Genomic DNA, 19,900 nt, shown 5'->3' on the forward strand with positions numbered 1-19,900 from the left:
TTTTCCCAGAGATTAGTGAATCTTTGGAATTCTTTGCCCAGAAAAGCTGTAGAGGTTACCTTGTTAAATATATTTGAGACACTGTTAGATAAGTTTTTGCATAACAGGGGAGCTAAAGGTTATGAGGAAAAGGAGGTAGGTGGAACTGAGTCCACAACCACATCAGCCATAACTTTATTGAATGACAGAATAGGCTTGATGGGCCAGATGGCCAACTCCTGCTCCTTGTTCTTATGGTCTTATGTGATTGATTTTTAAACTCAAGTTGTTGTTTAGCCAGTGGAAGAGGACAAGAACAGCACTGCTGTGAATTAGGCCATGGATTTCCAAATGGCAACCAACAGAACATAAAACATAGAATAGTACATCACATTACAGGCTTTTAAACCTACAATGTTCTGTCAACCCATATAAACATACTCCAAGATCAATCTAACCCTTTGCTCCTGCATAACCCTCCATTTTTCTTTCATCCACATGCCTATCTAAGAGTCTTTTAAATGTCCCCATTGTTATCAAGGAAGAAAGATCTATGACTCCATGACTCTATTCTATCTGCCTGAAAGGTCAATCTGGCCTTCCTCACCTTCCCATCATCCCTGGCAGTGTGTTCCAGGCACCTACCACACTGTGTGTATATTAAAAAAAATCTACCTCTGATGTTTCCCCTGTACTTTTGTCCACTCATGTTACATTTTCCTCTAAGAAAGTATCTCTGGCTGTCCATTCTGTCTATGTCTGTCATACTGTACATCTCTATCAAGTCTCCTCTTATTCAACTTCCACCCTGCCCTCAAATTTTTATCCACTATGCCCTCAGCTTTCACTCTGCACTCAAATTTCCAACTTCCACCTTGCCCTCTATTTCCAGAGAAAACTTATCCAACGGCATCTATTACAAACCCATGGATTCTCACAGATACCTAGACTACATCTCATAAAAACACCTCCCCTTTTCTCAATTTCTCCATCTCCATCGCATCTGCTCTCAGGATGAGGAATTTCATTCTAGAACAAAGGAGATGTCTTCCTTCTTCAAAGAAAGGGGCTTCCCTTCCTCCATCATCAATGCTGTCCTCAACTGCATCTCTTTCCTTTCACACATGTCTGCTCTTACCCCATCCTCCCACCACCCCACCAGGGATAAGGTTCCTCTTGTGTTCACCTACCACCCCACCCGCCTCCGTGTCCAGCACATAATTCTCCGAAACTTCCACCACCTCCAACAGGATCCCTCTTTCCAGATGTCACACAAGCACATCTTTCCCTCCCCCTGCTTCTGCTTTCCAGAGGGATCACTCCCTATGTGACTCCCTTGTCCATTCATCCCTCCCCACTGATCTCTCTCCTGGCACTTAACCTTGCAAGCAGAGCAAGTGCTACACCTGCTCCTAAACCACCTCCCTCACTACCATCCAGGGCTTTGAACAGTCCTTCCAGGTGAGGCAGCACTTCATCTATGAGTCTGTTGGCGTCATTTACTGTGTTCAATGCTCCCGGAGTGGCCTCATGTACGTGGGTGAGACCCGATGTAGATTGGGAGACCACTTTGTCGAGCATCTATGCTCCATCTGCCAGAACAAGCGGGATCTCACAGTGGCCACCCATTTTAATTCCACTTCCCATTCCCATTCCGATCCTCCACTGTCGTGATGAGGCCACACTTAGGTTGGAGGAACAACACCTTATATTCCGTTTGGGTAGCCTCCAACCTGATGGCATAAACATTGATTTCTCAACTTCTGGTAATGACCCCCATCCCCCACCCTCCATTTCCCATCCCTTTTTCCTTCTTTCACCTCATGTCACCAATCAACTTCCCAGCTCTTTACTTCATCCCTCCCCCTCGAGGTTTCACCTATCATCTGGTGGTTCTTTCTCCCCTCCCCCCACCTTTTAAATCTACTCCTCAGCATTTTTTCTCCAGTCCTGCTGAAGGGTTTTGCCCCAAAATGTCGACTGTACTTTTTTCTATAGATGCTGCCTGGCCTGCTGAGTTCCTCCTGTATTCTGTGTGCGTTGCTCCTCTTTACCTCCTTCATTCCAAAGAGAAAAGTTCTAGCTCACTCAATCTTCCGATACCCCTGGAATGCCTTAGTGTGTGCCTCTGGCTGCAAGAATCAATATCAGGTTTACTATCACTGGCGTATGTCATAAAACTTGTTCTTTTACAGCAGCAGTACATTGCAATACATAATAACCTATAAATTTCAAAGTAATATATATTAAATATAAATAAAATAAGTAGTGTAAAAAGAGAGAAAAATAGTGATGTAGTGTTCATGGATTCAATGTCCTTTCAGAAATCGGATGGTGGTGAGGAGGAAGCTGTTTCTGAAACATTGAGCGTGAGTCTTCAGGCTCCTGTACCTCCTCCTTAATGGCAGCAATGAGAGAACGACTTGTCTTGGGTTATAGCATCCTTAATAATGGATGCCACTTTTTGAAGGTGTCTTTGATGCTGGGGAGGCTAGTGCCCATGAGTTTACAACTTGCTGCAGCTTTTTCAAATCGTGAGCAGTTGCCCTCTATTTCCAATACTGTGCAGTGGCCCCTATGTACCAGATTCTGATGCAACCCGCCATCAATGAGGAGACAATGTGACCCCATCACAAGCCCTGAACTCCCTACCTGAAGGGGCCAGACTAGGTGCCCAGCTGGGATCAGCAAAAGGACCAGATACCGAAACCCGACTCTGCCCTGAATAGTACTACTTCATAGTCGGGCTTGGCATTGTCCTGCTGAGTTGTCAGGACAAGGCATCAAAAAAGTGCAGCTAAATACTTTTCAACCGAGGCAGTGGAAATTAAGGATCCTGGAATGTCCTTTGGCTAATATTGTGGCATTTTAATCCTTCAAAATAACAAGTTAAACTTGGAAGGAACAATAGTTTCCACCAGTTTGGTTTGTGGCAAATCTCCTCCTTCCCGTTTAATTACAAAAGAGAATTCTCTGTGTAATCTTAATGGAGTGCGTGTGCATGCGATGGGTGGTGCGTAAATCAAAACAGGTCCATTGGGGAATAACATCCCCCCCCTCCGTTCCATCTCCTTTCAATCCCTTCTCTGGCTTCCTTCTTACATCTTCTTTTCTCCTCATCTGGTGCCCCTCTTCCTTCCCCTTCTCCCATGGTCCTTTCCCCTTCTCCTGTCAGAATCCTTCTTCTTCGTCCCTTTACCTGTTCCACCTATCACCTACCAGTTTCTTACTTCACTCCCCTCCCCCACCCACCTGGCTTCACCTATCACCTTCCAGCTTGTAGTCCTTCCCATTCGCCTACCTCACATCTTCCCCCCTTTCCTTTCCAGTCCTGATGAAGTGCCTTGACCCGAAATATCAACTGTTTGTTCCGCTCCATAGGTGCTGCCTGTCCTGCAGAGCTCCTCCAGCATTTACTGGGTGTTACTCTAGATTTCCACCATCTGCAGAATCTCCTGTGTTTATCCCTCTTCTCGACTCTGCCGAAACATGTGTTTGCATCTTGTGTTAGGTTGCTAGCTTGCAGAATGACCTCTCCCTGCCAGATGTTACAGGCCTGAAGCAAACTTGGCCCTAATTCCCAGCAGAGAGGGCTGAGCAACAGGGGGAAAAAAAAGAGGAAGGCAGCGCACGAATCACCAGTAACCGCAGCTGGAGATTCCGCAGGGTGGTAGGAGTGGAAAATGGAAGGAATGCCAGCAATGATCCACCCATTTGCTAAAGGGTGGGCAACACTTAAAGCTGGAACTGGACTCAGCTGGAATGTTGTTGATTATCGGGCACTGTAGGCAGTGAAATGTGGCTTCTTATCAACCATAGACATCATCTCACCATCAAAGGGAGAGTGGCTGAGGAGCACAGTACTGATGAAATCAATAGCAAAACCACATCATATTGTATGGTCAGTACTGTGAACATTCATTTCAAGAGGACGAGAATATAAAAGCAAAGATGGAATGTTGAGAGTTCGTAAAGAACTGGCGAAGCCTGACTTGGAGGATTGTGAGCAGGTTTGCTCCCCTTATCTTAGAAAGGATGTGCTGAAACTGGAGAGGGTTCAAAGGAGGTTCACAAAAAAGATTCCAGGATTGAATGGCTTGTCATATGAAGAATGTGTCTTATGTCTTATGTCATATGTCTCTGCTCCTGTATTCACTGGAATTCAGAAGAATGAAACTTATCGAATGGTAAAAGGCCTGGACAGAGTGGGTATGGAACAGATGTTTCCTATGATGGGAGAGTCTAAGACCAGAAGGCATTGCCCTGAGACGTCCTCTTAGAATGGAGATGAGGAGGAATTTCTTTAGCCAGAGAGTGGCGAATCTGTGGAATTCTTTGCATAATGACCAAGTCTTTATGTACGTTTGTATATTTAAGGCAGAGGTTGTTACATACTTGATAGGTCAGGGTATGAAGAGATACGGAGAGAAGGCAGGAGATTGGGGCTAAGAGGAAAATTGGATCAGCCATGAAGAAATGATGGGGCAGAGTCGATGGGCCAAATGGCCTAATTCTGTTCCTATATATCTTATGGTAAGGAGTTTGTACATTCTCCCTGTGACTGCCTGGCTTTCCTCCAGGTGCTCTGGTTTCTTCCCACATTCTCGAGACATAAAGGTTAGTAGGTTAATTGGTCACATGGGTGTAATGGCTGCTTAGGCTCATTGGCCAACAATTGTTTGCTACTGCGGTGTATCTCTAAAGAAAAATATTTTAAAAATAAAAATCAGAATCACATTTCATATAACTGGCATATGTTGTGAAATTTGTTGTTATGCATCAGAAGTACATTGCAATATTTAATACTAAAAGCTAAATTACAGTAAGGAATCTCTCTCTATATATACACACACGCACGCACACACGTACGCACGCACACACACACACACACACACACACACATATTTGTGGCCTAAGGTAGAAGGAGTCAATTTTAGAATACCTAGCACATTTATTTTTCAACATAGTCGCCTCCTACATTTACACACTTAGTCCAGCAGTCGTGGAGCCTAGGGATCCCTTCTTTGTAGAAGTGGTCTGCAGCAGGGGTGATTGATAAGTTTGTGGCCTAAGGTAGAAGGAGATGAGTTATACAGCTCTCGTTACATGCACATGCAGGTCAACTCTTTGAGTGACTATGCAGAAAGTTTGAAGTTAATAACTCCTCTCCGTATACCCTGGGCCACGAACTTATCAATCACCCCATGCTGTGGACCACTTCTGGAGGTCCAAGACGCCGACTTCTACAAAGAAGGGAACCATGTGCTCCATGGCCGCTGGACTAAGTGTGTAAATGTAGGAAAAATAAATGTGCTAGGTTTTCTAAAATTGACTCCTACCTTAAGCCACAAACTTATCAATCACCCCTCATATAATATTTAAAAAGTTAAATTAATTAAGTTGTGCAAAATGAGAAAAGAAAGTAATGAGGTAGTGTTCATGGGTTCACGGTCCATCCAAAAATCAGATGGCAGAGGGGAAGAAGCTGTTCCTGAATTGTTGAGTGTGTACCTTCAAGCTTCTGTACCTTCTTCCTGATGGTAACGATGAGAAGAGGGCATATCCTGGGTGATTGGGGTCCTTAAAGATTGATGCCACCTTTTTGAGGCTTTGCTTCTTGAAGATGTCACGAAAATGCTACCAGGTCTGGAAGGGTTTGATCTATAAGAGGAGGCTGGATAGGCTTGGACTGTTTTATGTGGAGCCAAGGATTCTTATAGACAGGGGTTTGAGAGAAATAATAAATAAGTGTATCAGTGCCAGCAATCTCTGATCAGGGTTCAGTTCCTGCCACAGTCTCTAAGGAGTTCTTATGATTCCCCCATGACTGGGTGAGTTTCCTCTAGGTGCTCTGGTTTCATCCCACATTCCAAAGACACATGGGCTAGGGTTAGTGAGTTGTGGGCATGCTATGTTGATGCTGGAACTTTGGCAATGCTTGCGGGCTGCCTCCAGCACAATCCTTGCTGATTTGATTTGATGCAAAATCTACGCATTTCACTGCATGTTTCAACGTGCATGTGACAACGAAAGTGAGGATCTTGGCCTGAAACGTCGATTGTACTTTTTTCCATTGATGCTGACTGACCTGCTGGGTTCCTCCAGCATTTTGTGTGTGTTGCTTGGATTTCCAGCATCTGCAGATTTTCTCTTGTTTGTGTCTAGAAGTAGAGAGAAAAGCCCAGACAGAATGGATCTGAAGAGGATGTTTCCTGTAATGTGTGAGTCTAGGACCAGAGGGCAGAGACCAGAGACACAGAATACAATGACATCCTTTAGAACAGAGATGTTGATGAATTTCTTTAGCCGGGGGGGGGGGGGGGGGTGTCATGTGAACACTAGCCATGTTACTGGGGGCTGCATTGCTGAGTCTGACTCGATTGCCTGCTGACATACACACTTTAAAACTTCAGAGGGCATGAGGAATAATGTCTCCCAAACTAAAATAAATACTCTTAATCAGTCATGTTATAGATCTATTTATTGCTTGAATTTGAAGTGAATTTCAACACAACAGGGAACGTAAGATGGAGATGGTTTCCATTTCCTTTATGCACACGTGATGATTGAACATAGAGTCATGGAGTCACAGAGCACTACAGCACAGAAAAAGGCCATTCGGCTCATCTGCTCCATGCTGCCCTATTTTCTGCCTAATCCCATCTAACCGTATCCGGACTAAAGCCTTCTATACCCCTCCTGTCCATGTACTTGTTCAAACCTTTCTTAAATGTTGCAAACAAATCTGAATCCAACACTACCTCTGGTAGCTCGCTCCACACTCGGGCCATCAACTGAGTGAAGTTCCACCTTGCATATTTCACCCTCCATGCCACCCTCTGTCACCAACCCTCTATGACTTCTAGTTCTAGTGTCACCCAACCTCAGTGGAAAAAAACCTGCTTGCACTTACCCTATCTATACCCTTCATAATTTTGTATACCTCTATCAAATCTCTCCTCATTCAAATAACACTATTCTCTTTCACTCTCTCTCCCCTCTCTTTCTCTGTCCTTTTCTTTCTTGTTCCTACTCTCTCACTTTCTCTTTCTGTCCCTCTCTTCCTCTCTTTGTCACTTTCTTTCTGTCTCTCACTTTGTCTCTCTCTTTATCTCTCTCACTTTCTTCTGCACTCTCTTGCCCTCTCTGTCACCCCTTTTCTCTCCCTTTCTGTTTCTTTTTCTCTCCCCCCCCACCCCCTTCCTTTCTCCTCCTCTCAGCTTAACCTATTCATCCTTTGCCTAAACCCAGGTCCTCAAATCCCAGCAACATAGGCAGAGTCACAGAGCTAAGTGTCCCAACAATAGCCACATGTCAATTGTCACCAATAACCATTATCCGTGATGGGCATCATAAAATCTGATTCATATGTTCTTTTGTATATTGGATTCTGCAAATGATTGGCTTTGATTGCAACTAATAACATGGTGGGCATGTTGGCGAAAATCTACAGGTGCTGAGTATTTGGACAGGATTTCCAAGCAGTTAAGTTTGAACCATTTCTACAGAGAGACACAGCCCAATGCTAGATCAGAGGGAGAAAGTCCAAAACATACAAACCACAAGGTATGAGGCTTAGTCAGAGTGGATAGACAGCTCCTCTTTCCAAGTGCGGGCATTGGCCAAGACCAGAGGACATCCATTAAAGATAAGTAGAGAAAAGCAGAGGAACTTCTTCCCCTCTGTATCAGATTTCTGAACAGTCCATGAACCAATGAACACTAACTCACGATTCTTCTTTTACACTATTATTATAACTTAGTTATTTTTTATTTCTCCCTCAGAAAAAAGAGACTGGCTGCTACTCGGTGCTTTTCATAATTTTGTAAACTTCTCAGCCTCCAATGCTCCGGACAAAAGAACCTAAGTTTGTCCAACCTCTTCTCATAACACATACACTCCAATGAAGGCAGCATCCTTGTGAACCATCTCTGCACCCTCTTTAAAGCCCATCATGAGACTGTAATTATCGAATGCAAGGGTATACACCGACCAAATTCACACCGCTTTAGAGCAAAAGGTCCATTATAGAGTTGATGCTCCATATGAGTCATAAAGTCATAAAGGCTTACAGGCCCTTCAGCCCCACCAGTGCATGCTGTTATGGTGCTCACATGTCTAGTCCCAATGTCCTGCATTTGGCCCATATTCCTCTAAACCTCACCCCTCCAAGTACCTATCCAAGTGCTTCTTCAATGATACTATTGTAACTGCGTCAATCACTTCCTCTGACAGCTTGTCCATGTACTACCCTTTATATTGACCACTGATATTATCTAGTACATTAACTGGCCGCATCACAGCCTGGTATGGGAACACTAATGGCCAGTACATCATGAGTAAAACCCTCCTCAACCAGTGAGCACATCTACATGAAATGCTGTTGTAGGAAAGCAGCATCCACCATCAGCGATCCCCAGCACCCAGCTCGAGCTCTTTTCCTACTGTTGCCATTAGGTAGTAGATACAAGAGCCTCAGGACTCACACCACCAGGTTCAAGAACAATTATTACCCCTTAACCATCAGACTCTTGAATAAAAGAGGTTAACTACACTCAACTTCACTTGCCCCATGATTGAAATGTTCCCCAAACTATCTCACTTTCAAAAACTCTTCAGCTCATTATCTAATGTTCTCTTTATTTATTGCTATTTATTTATAACTGTATTTGCACTGTTTGTTGTCTTCTGCACTCTGGTTGATCTTTCATCGATTCTGTTATTGTTACTATTCTATAGATTTGCTGAGTATGCCCACAAGAAAATGAATCTCAGAGTTGTATATGGTGACATATTCTATATGTACTTCAATAATAAAATTTACTATGAACTTTGAAAACTTTGACCCCCATCAGGGCCCTTTTAAATCTTTCACCTCTTACCCTAAAACTAGTTTTAGACTCGCCTACTTTGGGGAGATGACCGTCACTGTCCACCTTATCTATGGCTTTTGATTTTATAAATCTCTGTAAGGTCACCCCTCATTTTCCTGTATTCCAGAGAATAAAGACCTAGCTGAGCCAATCTCTCAGGCCTTTGTTTCCTAGCAACATCCTCATAAATCTTCCCTGCACTTGTTCCAGTTAAACTATGTCCTCCTTATAAGAGGGCGACCAAACTGTACAGAGAACTCCAAGTACTGCCTCACCAATGACTTGTACAACTGCGCCAGTTCCTGTTATCAATGTCCTGACAGACAAAGGTCACCAACCTATCTGTCTGTAAGATCGTTTTCAATGAATTATGCACGTGTGCTCCTAGGTTCTCCGTTCCATTACACTCCCTACTGCCCTACCATTCCTAATGTATGAATCCACTGTATTCATATAATATGAATTCTCCTCAGTTGTAGGGGCCAAGTCCTTGTGCATATTTAAAGTGAGGGTTGTCAGGGCATCAAAGGTTATGGGGAGAAGGCAGGAGAAAGGGGTTGAGAGGAATGATTAATCAGCCATAATGGAATGGCAGGGCAGATTTGATGGGCTGAATGGCTTAATTCAAGTCAAAGAGTCATAGCAAAGTACAGCACAGAAACAGGCCCTTCAGCTTATCTAGTCCATGCCAAAACAAATTAAACTGCCTACTCCCATCAACCTGCACACGGACAATAGCCCTCCATACCCTACCATCCATTTACCTCTCAAAACTTTTCTTAAACATTGAAATCAAGCTTGTATGAACCACTTGTGCTGGCAGGTCATTCACACTCTCATGATCCTCTCAGTGAAGAAATTTCCCCTCATGTTCCCCTTAAACTTTTTACCTTTCACCCTTAGCCCATGACCTCTAGTTGAAGTCCACCCAACCTCAGTGGAAAACCTGTTTGTATTTACCCTATCCATAACGCCTCATAATTTTGTATTTCTATCAAATCTCCCCTCAGTCTTCTACATTCCATGGAATAAAGTCTTAACCTATTCAATCTTTCTTAATAACGCAGGTTCTCCAGTCTTAGTAACATCCTTGTAAGTTTTCTTTGTACTTTTTCAACCTTATTTACATCTCTCCTATGAGTAGATGACCAATTCTGCTCCTATGTCTTACAAGTTCTAAGCTGGTTTGACTTTCCACTGAGTCTCCATCCACTGACATTATTTTCATCCTGTGCATACCTGCTTCCTCTTAAAGACATCTATGCAATGTGCCTCAGCGGTTAGTACTCAGGATGGAAGTACGTTGAGAACTATGGCAAAGGGAGTCATTTGCAAAAAGGCAATGGCCATCTTCAGCACAATGAATAAATAACTTGAAATTGTAAATTATGTGTATTCATCACTTACAAGATGGTAAATGAGGACAAATCATGCACATATTTTCCTCAGCCTCTTGTGGTTCTTTATTTCCTCACAGAGATGACATTTAATGTTGTTTTTTAATGATTACGGAGGGACTGGTAGAATAGCTTTGAATCCAATTATTCATCGCGACCAAGACTTTAGGAGACTGGAGCTGACATTAATGGTGTGATTCAATGGAAGGTTTCTTTTGGCGGTAGCTATATGATACACAGAGATTACTTTCACTAACATTACGTCAGCATTTTCTTTCTGCATCTTACCCAGAGTCAGTGCAGAACAAGAAAATTTACCTTCTTCTTCTTAAACACACCACCCCTCCTGGGGCAAAGGCTGACAACAGCAGTTCACCAGAATCCTCTATCATGGTTGTCCTTGGGTGTAGCCCATCTTCAGAGATCCCTTCTCACCCAGGGCTGAGGTCTTTAGACTTATGAGATGGGGTTGCTAGCCCCATGTCCATGGTGGAGCTAACTCTACTATGGACAATCCCAAGCCTGGTTCCCATAAACCATGGGAACTTTAGCTTCCCTGATGATTTCCAGCAAAATACAAGGTTCTACAGTCGTTTAGGGTAGTTTTAAACATATTGCGGTGAGTTAATGAATTCATCACACTGCCTGGGTTTACACTATTGGAGGAAGATTGAAAATCTGGTTGAGTGGTGCCACAACAACAGCCTCTCAGCAAAACCAAACAGCAAATTATCGAGTACTGGAGGGGGAAACCGAGGTTCATGAGCCAGTTCTCATTAGGGGAGCAGAAAGACAGAAAAGCACCCCTCCACCACCAACCATCTTGCGAACAGCTTTATGTGTTTGAGGAGATTTGGTATGTCACTGAAGATTCTAACAAATTTCTACAGATGTAAGGTGGAGAGCATTCAGATAGGTTGCATCACCATCTGGAATGGAGACTCCAATGCACAGGATTGGAAAATACTGCAGAGGGTTGCAAACTCAACCAGTTCCATCATGGGCATTAGCCTCCCGACCGTTGAGGATTTCTTCAAAAGGTGATGCCTCAAAAAGGCAGCGTCCATCATGAAGGACTGTCAATACCCAGCAAATGCCCTCTTCTCAATGCTACCATCAGGGAGGAGATATAGGAGTCTGAAGGTACATACTCAATGTTTTAAGAACAGCTTCTTCTCCTCCACCATCAGATTTCCCATGGGCACTACGTCATTATTTTGTTCTCTTTTTGCACTATATTTTTAATATATTCTTATTGAATTTACTGTATTTTTTATGCATTGCATTGTACTGCAATGAATTTCATGATTTCATGACATATAGCATTTCAGTCATATTAAACCTGATTCTGATTCTTCTCTGACTTAAGCCAATTTTGTATCAAATTTAACATTCACCATGGATCCTATATGTTTTATTCTTCAAGACCAGACTGCCATGAGAGACCTCAAATGATTTACTAAAGTCCACGTAGACAACATCTACTGTGCTACCCTCATCCACTATCCTCAAGAGACTCAATCAAATTTGTGTAGCGCATAGAAAGTCAATACTGACCATTCCTGGTAAGTCGATGTTTTCTCAGAAGCAGATAAATCCTGACCCTATGAATCTTCTCAGATAATTTCCTTTCACTGATGTTAGGCTCACTAGTTTATAGTTTCCCCCCATTACCCTTCTTAAACAAAGGAACAGCCTTGGATATTCTCCAGTCTTTCAGAACTCCACCTGTAGCTAATGACGACACAGAGATCTCTGTCAGGACCCCATCAATTCCTCCCTGTATCCCTCAGTATCCTGGGAGAAATCCCATCAAGCTGTGAACATCCACTGATTTTCAAGACAGTATCTCTTCCATCTTACTGTAATATTGACATGCTTCTGAATATCAACATGGTCCTCTTTGTTTCCCATAAGACAAGTAAGTGGAATTAGGCCCTTCAGCTCATTGAATCTACTCCGCCATTCCATCATGGCTGATTTATTATCCCTCTCAGCACCATTCTCCTGCCTTCTCCCTGTAGCTTTTGATGCCTTGACTAATCAAGAACCTATCAACTTTTGGATTAAATATACCCAATGACTTGGCCTCCACAGCTGTCTGTGGCAATGGATTCCACAGATACACTGTCCTCTGGCTAAGGAATGAATGATAAGTAAAATGGAGGGCAATGTGGGAGGGAAGGATTAGAGTAAGTTAGAAGGTTGGTACAACATTGTGGGCTGAGAGCTTGTACTGCACTGTAATGTTCTATGTCTAACACTGCAAAGCAGGTAACCAATACTGCCTTTCACAATTAGAATGGCACTTCAGTTTCCCTGGGACAGATGCCGCTAAGGAGGAGTGAGTGAATGGACCTCAACTGCTGCTTGACCCAGTTTCACAGGAAGGACCCACTTCAAAGGCAGATGTGATGTAATGCTCTATGCTCATGTTGTATGTACAGTACTATACAAAAGACTTAGTGACTTGTAAAAAAACACAATTCTGTAAAGTGACGATGCTTTCCAAAACAGTGAAATGAAAAATTTCTAACACTTATTCTGAAGAGTGGTAAAAAGTAAAAAAAAACTAAATCAAATCAATACCTAGCATGCCTTTAAAACTGCATCAGTTCACTAAGGTACACTGTTTTGCAGTTTTATAAGAAAATCAGCTGGTGGGTTGCTCCAAGCATCTTAGGGAACTCGCCACAGTTCTTCTGCAGACTTTGACTGTCGCGCTTGCTTTTGTCTTTCCAGGTGATCCCAGGCAGCCTGAATGGTGTTGGGGTCAGGGCTCTGTGGAGGCCGTACCATCCAAAACCATATAAAAAATCTAGTATGCCTATGACTTTTGCATAATAAGAACAAGAAGGTAGCTGGGGGAACTAGAGCAGATCATAAAATGAGAACCCTGCATCAGTGTTCACCAAGGAGAAGGATGTATGTTAAGGGTTAATGTATGAGGGGCGTTTGATCGCTCTGGGTCTGTATTTGCTGGAATTTAGAAGAATGAAGGGGGATCTCATCAAAATGTATCAAATATTGAAAGGTATATAAAGTAGATATGGAGAGGATGTTTCTGATAATGGGGGAGTTATAACTAGAGAGCACAGCCTCAAAATAGAAGAAGGATGCCCCTTTAGAACAGAGTTGAAGGAATTGAATTTGTGGAATACATTGACAGATGGCTCTGAGGCCAAGTTAGTGGGTATACTTAAAGCAGAGGTTGATTGGTTAGTGAAGGTGCCAGAGGAAGAGGGCAGGAAAGTAGGATGGAGTGGGACAATAAATCAGCCTTGATGGAATGGCAGAGAAGATTTGATTGGCCGAATGATCTAATCCTGCTCCTATGTCTTACGGTCTTATAATTTTTATAAACTTCTATCAGGTCTTGCCTCACCCTCTGGTGACACAACAGAGACTGCCAATGCTGGAAATCCCGATCACACAAAATGCAGGAAGAAGTCAACTCATCAAGCAGCATCTCTGGAGGAAAAAGAGCAGCCAGTGTTGTATTTTCCTTCATGGGAACATCCCAATGAAGAGTCAAGGCTTGAAACTTTGACTGTTCAATTTTCATCTATAGATGCTGCCTTGCCTGCTGAGTTCCTCCAGCTTATTGGCAAGGAAAGCAAATTCCATGTTATTCATTTCAAAGACTAGAATATAAGAGCAAGGATGTAATGCTGAGGCTTTATAAAGCATTGGTCAGGCTGAACTTGGAGCATTGTGAGCAGTTTTGGGCCCCTTGTCTCAGAAAGGATGCACTGGTATCGGAGAGGTTCTAGAGGAGGTTAATGAAAATGGTTCTGGGAATTAAACAGCTAATGTGTGAGGAATGTTTGATGACTCTCAGTCTGTATTCACTGGGTTTTAGAAAAATGAGATGTGATCTCATTGAAACCTAGCCAATTTTGAAGGGCCTAGATAGAGTGGATTTGGAGAGGATGTATCCTATAGAGGGGGAGTCTAAGAGCAGAGGACGTATCCTCAGAATATAGGGATGTCTTTTCAGAACCAAAAAGAAAAGGCATTATTTAGCTAGTCGTGGTGAATCTGTGGAATTCATTGCCATGGTGGCTGTGAAGGCCAAGTTGTTGAGGATATTTAAAGTAGTGGTTGATAGATTCTTGGTTGGTCAGGGTGTGAAAGCGTATGGGGTTAAGGCAAGAAAAAGGGGTTGAGAGGGATAATAAGTCAGCCATGGTGGAATAGTGGAGGAGACTTGATTCAATGATTGGCCTAATTCTGATCTTACATCTTCTGGTCTTATGGTCTTATAACTGGTGGACAGAGATTTGATTCATAGAGCAGTACAGCACATAAAGAGGCCTTCAGACAATCTGGTCCCTTTTGAACTATTGTTCTGTCTCTTCCATTTAACTTGCACCTGAACCATACCCTTCTTTCCATTTGTTAATTGAAGCACAGGCTTTGAGGAAGGATTTTTTTCCACCTGATCTGAGCACCAGGAGCTTACGGTGTAAAATGGGGTGGGGGAGGGGAGGGTGTGTGGAGAGACAGAAACAGACAGCCTCATCATTTGAAAAGAATCAGGAAATAACTATGAGAAGCTATAAGGATCTTGGCCTGAAACATTGACTATTTACTCCCCTCCGTAGATGCTGTCTGATCTGCTGAGTTCCTCCAACATTGTGTGTGTGTGCTACTGAAAATTTCCAGCATCTGCAGAATCTCTTGCATCTATAAGGAGCTGTAACCTGTTCAGTTAGTGTGTAGTGTATGCCCCACAAAAGGGCCAAATCATGACCATCTGTTGCGTAGCACCATCTACACTTAACATACAATGATATCTTCATCTTCCAGTTCCCCACCATCAATGCACCAACTTTCAACATTCATCAAAAACTCAACCAAACAATCAAACCAACACAAAGGCCACAAAGACAGGTCTGAAGCTGAGTTATAGGTAGCAGGTAACTTAACCCCCAACACCACAAATGTACAAGGTACAAATCGAGAGGGTAATCGAATATTCTTAGTTTTGCCTGAATGTGGATTTTGATGGATTCTAGATCATGGTCTCTTTGGGGGCTTTCCTGTTGCTTGTATGCTGGGTGGTGGGTGGCTAATGCTTTGTGCTGGAACAAGTGGGGAGAGGGGGAGTGTTGATGTTTTGTTGCTGCTTCTGCATGGGGGGGAGGGGAGGCTTTGGTGTTCTAACGTTTTTTCTGTCATTCACTCTTTGGGGTGTTTCTTCTGTTTCATGGGTGTCCGAGAAGAGAAGAATTTCAGCTCGTATGCTGTATACATTCTGTGATGTTAAATGGAGCCATTGAACTGAATAAGCCTGTCAACATACAGGACAAGACAGGCTATGGGATCATCTTCCTATTCACCACCCTAAGTCACTCATGTTCTTCACTGTCCAGCCCACTGATGCTGCAGTGTTCGCCTTCTATAAAATACATATCAGTTATTTACTTAGGCTAACCTGTGACCAAGAAGTCAATGGCAACAGAATAAGCACCACCAAGAGAAGATCGACAGATGCTGGAAATCAAAGTCACACACACAAAATGATGCAGGAACTCAGTGGGTCAGGCAGCATCTGTGGAAAAGAGTGAGCAGTTGTTGTTTCAGGCCGGGCTCTTCATCAGGACTGGAAAGAAAGATGAGAAGTCAGAGTTAGAACGTAGGGGAAGGGAGGAAGGGGTACAAGGGGCAGGTGACAGGTGAAACCAGGAGAGGGGGAATGGTGAAGTAAAGAGCTAGGAATTTGATTGGTGAAAGGGAAAAAGGGATGTAGAAGGAGGAATCTGAGAGGAAAGGGTAGAAGACTATGGAAGAAAGGGAAGGGAAAGGGAGATGATGGGCAGGTAAAGAGATGAAGTGAAAGAGGGAAATGGGAATAGGGAATGGTGAAATGGGGCGGGCGATTACCAGGTTTGAGAATTTGACGTTCATCCCAACAGGTTGGAAGCCACCCAGATGGAATATAGGGTGTTGCTTCTCCAATCTGAGTGTGGCCTTATTCACAGCAGTAGAGGAAGCCATAGACTGACATGTCTAAACACCATGTTCTTTTCCATCAAAAACATCTTCACTTGAAAATAAGATCTTTGTCGTCATTATGTGCCATGTCGTATGACGTGAGCAATCATTGTCTTCCCATGACCATGATTTTCTTAGCAATTCTTTCTATAGTAGTGGTATGCCAATGCCACCTTCTGGACAGTGACTTTACAAGACAGGTGACCTCAGCCATTATCAATACTTTGCCTGGAAGCAGTGGTTGCATAACCAGGACTTGTGATACGCTTCAGATGCTCTTACGACCTGCCCCCATGGCTTCACATGAGCCTGATTGGGGACTAAGAGTGACCTGCAGGCTAGCAGAGGAAAGCAGCACCTTACACCTCCTTTGTTAGAGTTGTATCTCCACCCCACCACCCAAGACGGTCACCGTGTCTAAACCCCAGAACTATGCTCATTTAAAACATAGAATTTAGTACACTACGGCGCGGTACAAGCCCTTTGACATACGGTGTTGTGCTGACTTTTTAACTGAATCCAAGATCAATCTAACCCTTCCAGCTTACATAGCATTCCAAATTCTCTGTTATCCATGTGCCTCAGAGTCTCTTAAGGTCCCTAGTGTATCAATGTCTACCACCACCCTGCCAGGGTATTCCAGTCTCTGTAAAAACCTATCTCTGACATCCCTCCTATACTTTCACCTTAAAATTATGCCCCCTTGCATTATCCATTTAGCGTCATAGAATACCACCATTCTTCAGCCCATCTAGTCCTTGCCAAACTATTATTCTACCTAGTCCCATTGACCTGCTCTGGGACCATAGGTCTCCATTCATCTCTGATCCATGTAGCTATACAAACCTCTCTTAAGTGTTGAAATTGGATCCAATTGGCTCTTCTCACTCCCTGCTGCTAAAATATACCAGGCCTTGCATTATTGAATTTGTAAAGCAAATGCGAGGAAATCTGCAGATGCTGGAAATTCAAGCAACACACACAAAATGCTGGTGGAACGCAGCAGGCCAGGCAGCATCTATAGGAAGAAGCACTGTCGACGTTTTGGGCCGAGACCCTTCATCAGGACTAAGGGTCTCGGCCCAAAACATCGACAGTGCTTCTTCCTATAGATGCTGCCTGGCCTGCTGTGTTCCACCAGCATTTTGTGTGTCAGGCCTTGCATCTCTGCATTTGCCGTAGGGTTGGAGGTTTCTTAGAGAAATGTTAACACAGCAGCTCTGCATAACAAAGTGGCCGGATGTATAAGACTGACAGAGAAAGTCTGAGCAGGTGCAGAACATGTATGTTACTCAGTAATCATAGTAATTGGTCAGCATCTTATGTACCTAACAAAGAGACCATTGTATGTATATTTGTAGTCATCTGCGATTGTAGCCCATCTACCTCAAGGTTCAACATGTTTCGTGTTCGGAATTACACTTCTGCTCACGTGTTACAAGAGTTCAAAGTTCAAAGTTTTTTAAATCAAAGCACATATATGTTACCATTTACTAACAAAGGTAAAGTAAATTTATTTTGAACTTTGAACTGTTGGGTTATTTGAGTTACCGTTGCCTTCCTGTCAGCTTGAACCAGTCTGGTCATTCTCCTCTGACCTCTCTCATTAACAAGGCATCTTTGCCCACAGAACTTCCACTCACTGGAGGCTTTTGTTTTTCACACCATTCTCTGTAAACTCTAGAAAATGATGTGTGTCAAAATCCCAGGAGATCAGCTGTGTCTGAGATACTCAAGATACTCAAGTCTGGCAGCAACAGTCATTCCATGATCAAAGTCACTCAGGTCACATTTCTTCCCCATTCTGATGTTTGGCCTGAACAACAACTGAACCTCTTGACAAAGTCTGCATGTTATTATGCATTGAGTTGCTGCCACATGATTGACTGATTAGATATTTGCATTAACGAGCAGGTGTCCAAGTGTCCCTAATAAAGTGACCACGGAGTGTAGAAGACTGACAGAGAAACTGTGTGAGGAGGAACAGATTAGGTATGTTTGTCAAACCCAATGAAGTTCGGAACCAGTTTGCTTGATTACATTGACCGAAAGCCACCATTGATCCTAGAAAACCTGTGTTCTCACCAGTGTTCAAGGAACACAGTTGTCTCTAAGACATTGCATACCTAAACTGAACTTCTGTACTTCACAAGTAAGATTACTACTAATTACGAATTAATAACTAGTTTTGATGGCATGATTTGGTTAGTCTGATGATGTGGGTTCGGGTGATTAATGGTGTAAACATCGGATCCATTTTGATGATGAGGCAGAATTTATGTCTCCATCCATCCATCTGGTCCTCGAACGACCTTGTCTGGCTTGTGTCAGTCGATCTTGTTCTTATCATTGAGTTTTTCTTCTATATCTAGGAAGGACAAAACAGGTTAAATTTGTGTGCTTTGTGAAACCTGCTCCATTTCACCTCAAAACGCAAAATACTGCAGCGGTCAGAGATCTGAATTTTTTTTTTTTAAAAACAAGAAACAGCACCGTACATTCTGCCTGGACGGTGCACAGCCCGTCGGTATAAACACTGAATTCTCCAATTTCAGGTAATCTTCTCTCCTTCTGTCCCTTTTCCCTCTCCTCCTGATCTACCCAGTTCCTCCTACACCCACATAGCACACCCAACACTCTCTTTCCTTCCCCTGCTTCACCCATTTCATTTGCCCATCACTTACACATCCCTCTCCCTACTGCTCTCATCAGCCCTCCAGTCGTGCTGAACCCATCAGCAGGACCACCTTTTTACACTGACTATCTCCACTCTTCCTTTCCAGTCTCAGTGAAGGGTTTTGACCCAAGACATTGACTGTTCATTCCCCTACACAGATGCTGTCTGACCCGTTAAGTTCCTCCCCTTTGTGTGTTGTTCCAGATTTCCAGCACCTGAAGAATCTCTTGTGTCATCTGGAACAAAGTTCGCTGTGGGTAAAGAATAAAGGAAATATTTAAAGAGGAAAACAAAATTGCAGACTGACTGGAGAAAATAATCAAGTGATTGATTGGATCGTTCCTTAAAGAACTAAAACTGGCCCAATGGCCCAAATAAACTCCTCCTAGTGTTGTATTATACCACAAAACCAATTTTTAGTAAAGTAATTTATTTATTCATAAGGAGAGGTAAGGTGATTTGGCCATTCCCCTCAGCAACAAGTATACCCCTTTGGATACCACTGGGGAGGATGACCCATCAGATTATGCAGCAGCTGCCAGGCTGGTGGTACTCTGCCATCTCTGAGGCTCGACAGGGCAGGGGCAAGTCAGGCAGCGCAGTTGTTACAGGAGACTCGATAGTTGGGGGGGTGGGTAGGAAGGAAATTCTGTGGCTGCAAAAGAGACACCAGAATGGTATGTTGCTTCCCAGGTGCAGGATTTTCTCAAGGGAGGATGACCAGCCAGAGGTTGTGGTGCATATTGGCACCAATGGCATAGGCAGAATGGAGGAAGAGGTCCTACACAGTGAGCATATGGATTTAGGAAAGTGGCTGAAGAGAAAGACCTCCAAGGTAGCCATCTCTGGAATACTCCCAGTGCTATGGGCTAGTGCAAGAAGGAAAGGGGCAATAGCACAGATGGATGAGTGACTGCAGAGATGGTGCAGGAGAGAGGGTTTCAAGTTCTTGGATCTTTTCTGATGACGATGGG

General features: G+C 43.3%; 1 protein-coding gene across 2 annotated transcripts in view; it reads right to left on the reverse strand.

The window, feature by feature from the left end:
• Nucleotides 1-17,377: 17,377 nt before the first annotated feature.
• The window catches only part of aig1 (androgen-induced 1 (H. sapiens)), a 229,551-nt gene continuing 227,028 nt past the window's right edge, over nucleotides 17,378-19,900 (reverse strand). For both annotated transcript variants that reach the window (XM_073050430.1, XM_073050429.1), the window contains one exon: nucleotides 17,378-18,617. Coding sequence is in view for 1 of the 2 variants with exons in the window: in XM_073050429.1 (XP_072906530.1) it covers nucleotides 18,577-18,617 (41 nt within the window). In the remaining variant the exon portion in view is untranslated. The remainder of the gene's footprint in view (nucleotides 18,618-19,900) is intronic.

The sequence above is a fragment of the Hemitrygon akajei genome, chromosome 7 (genome assembly GCF_048418815.1).
Source record: "Hemitrygon akajei chromosome 7, sHemAka1.3, whole genome shotgun sequence".
NCBI classification, from domain to species: Eukaryota; Metazoa; Chordata; class Chondrichthyes; order Myliobatiformes; family Dasyatidae; genus Hemitrygon; species Hemitrygon akajei.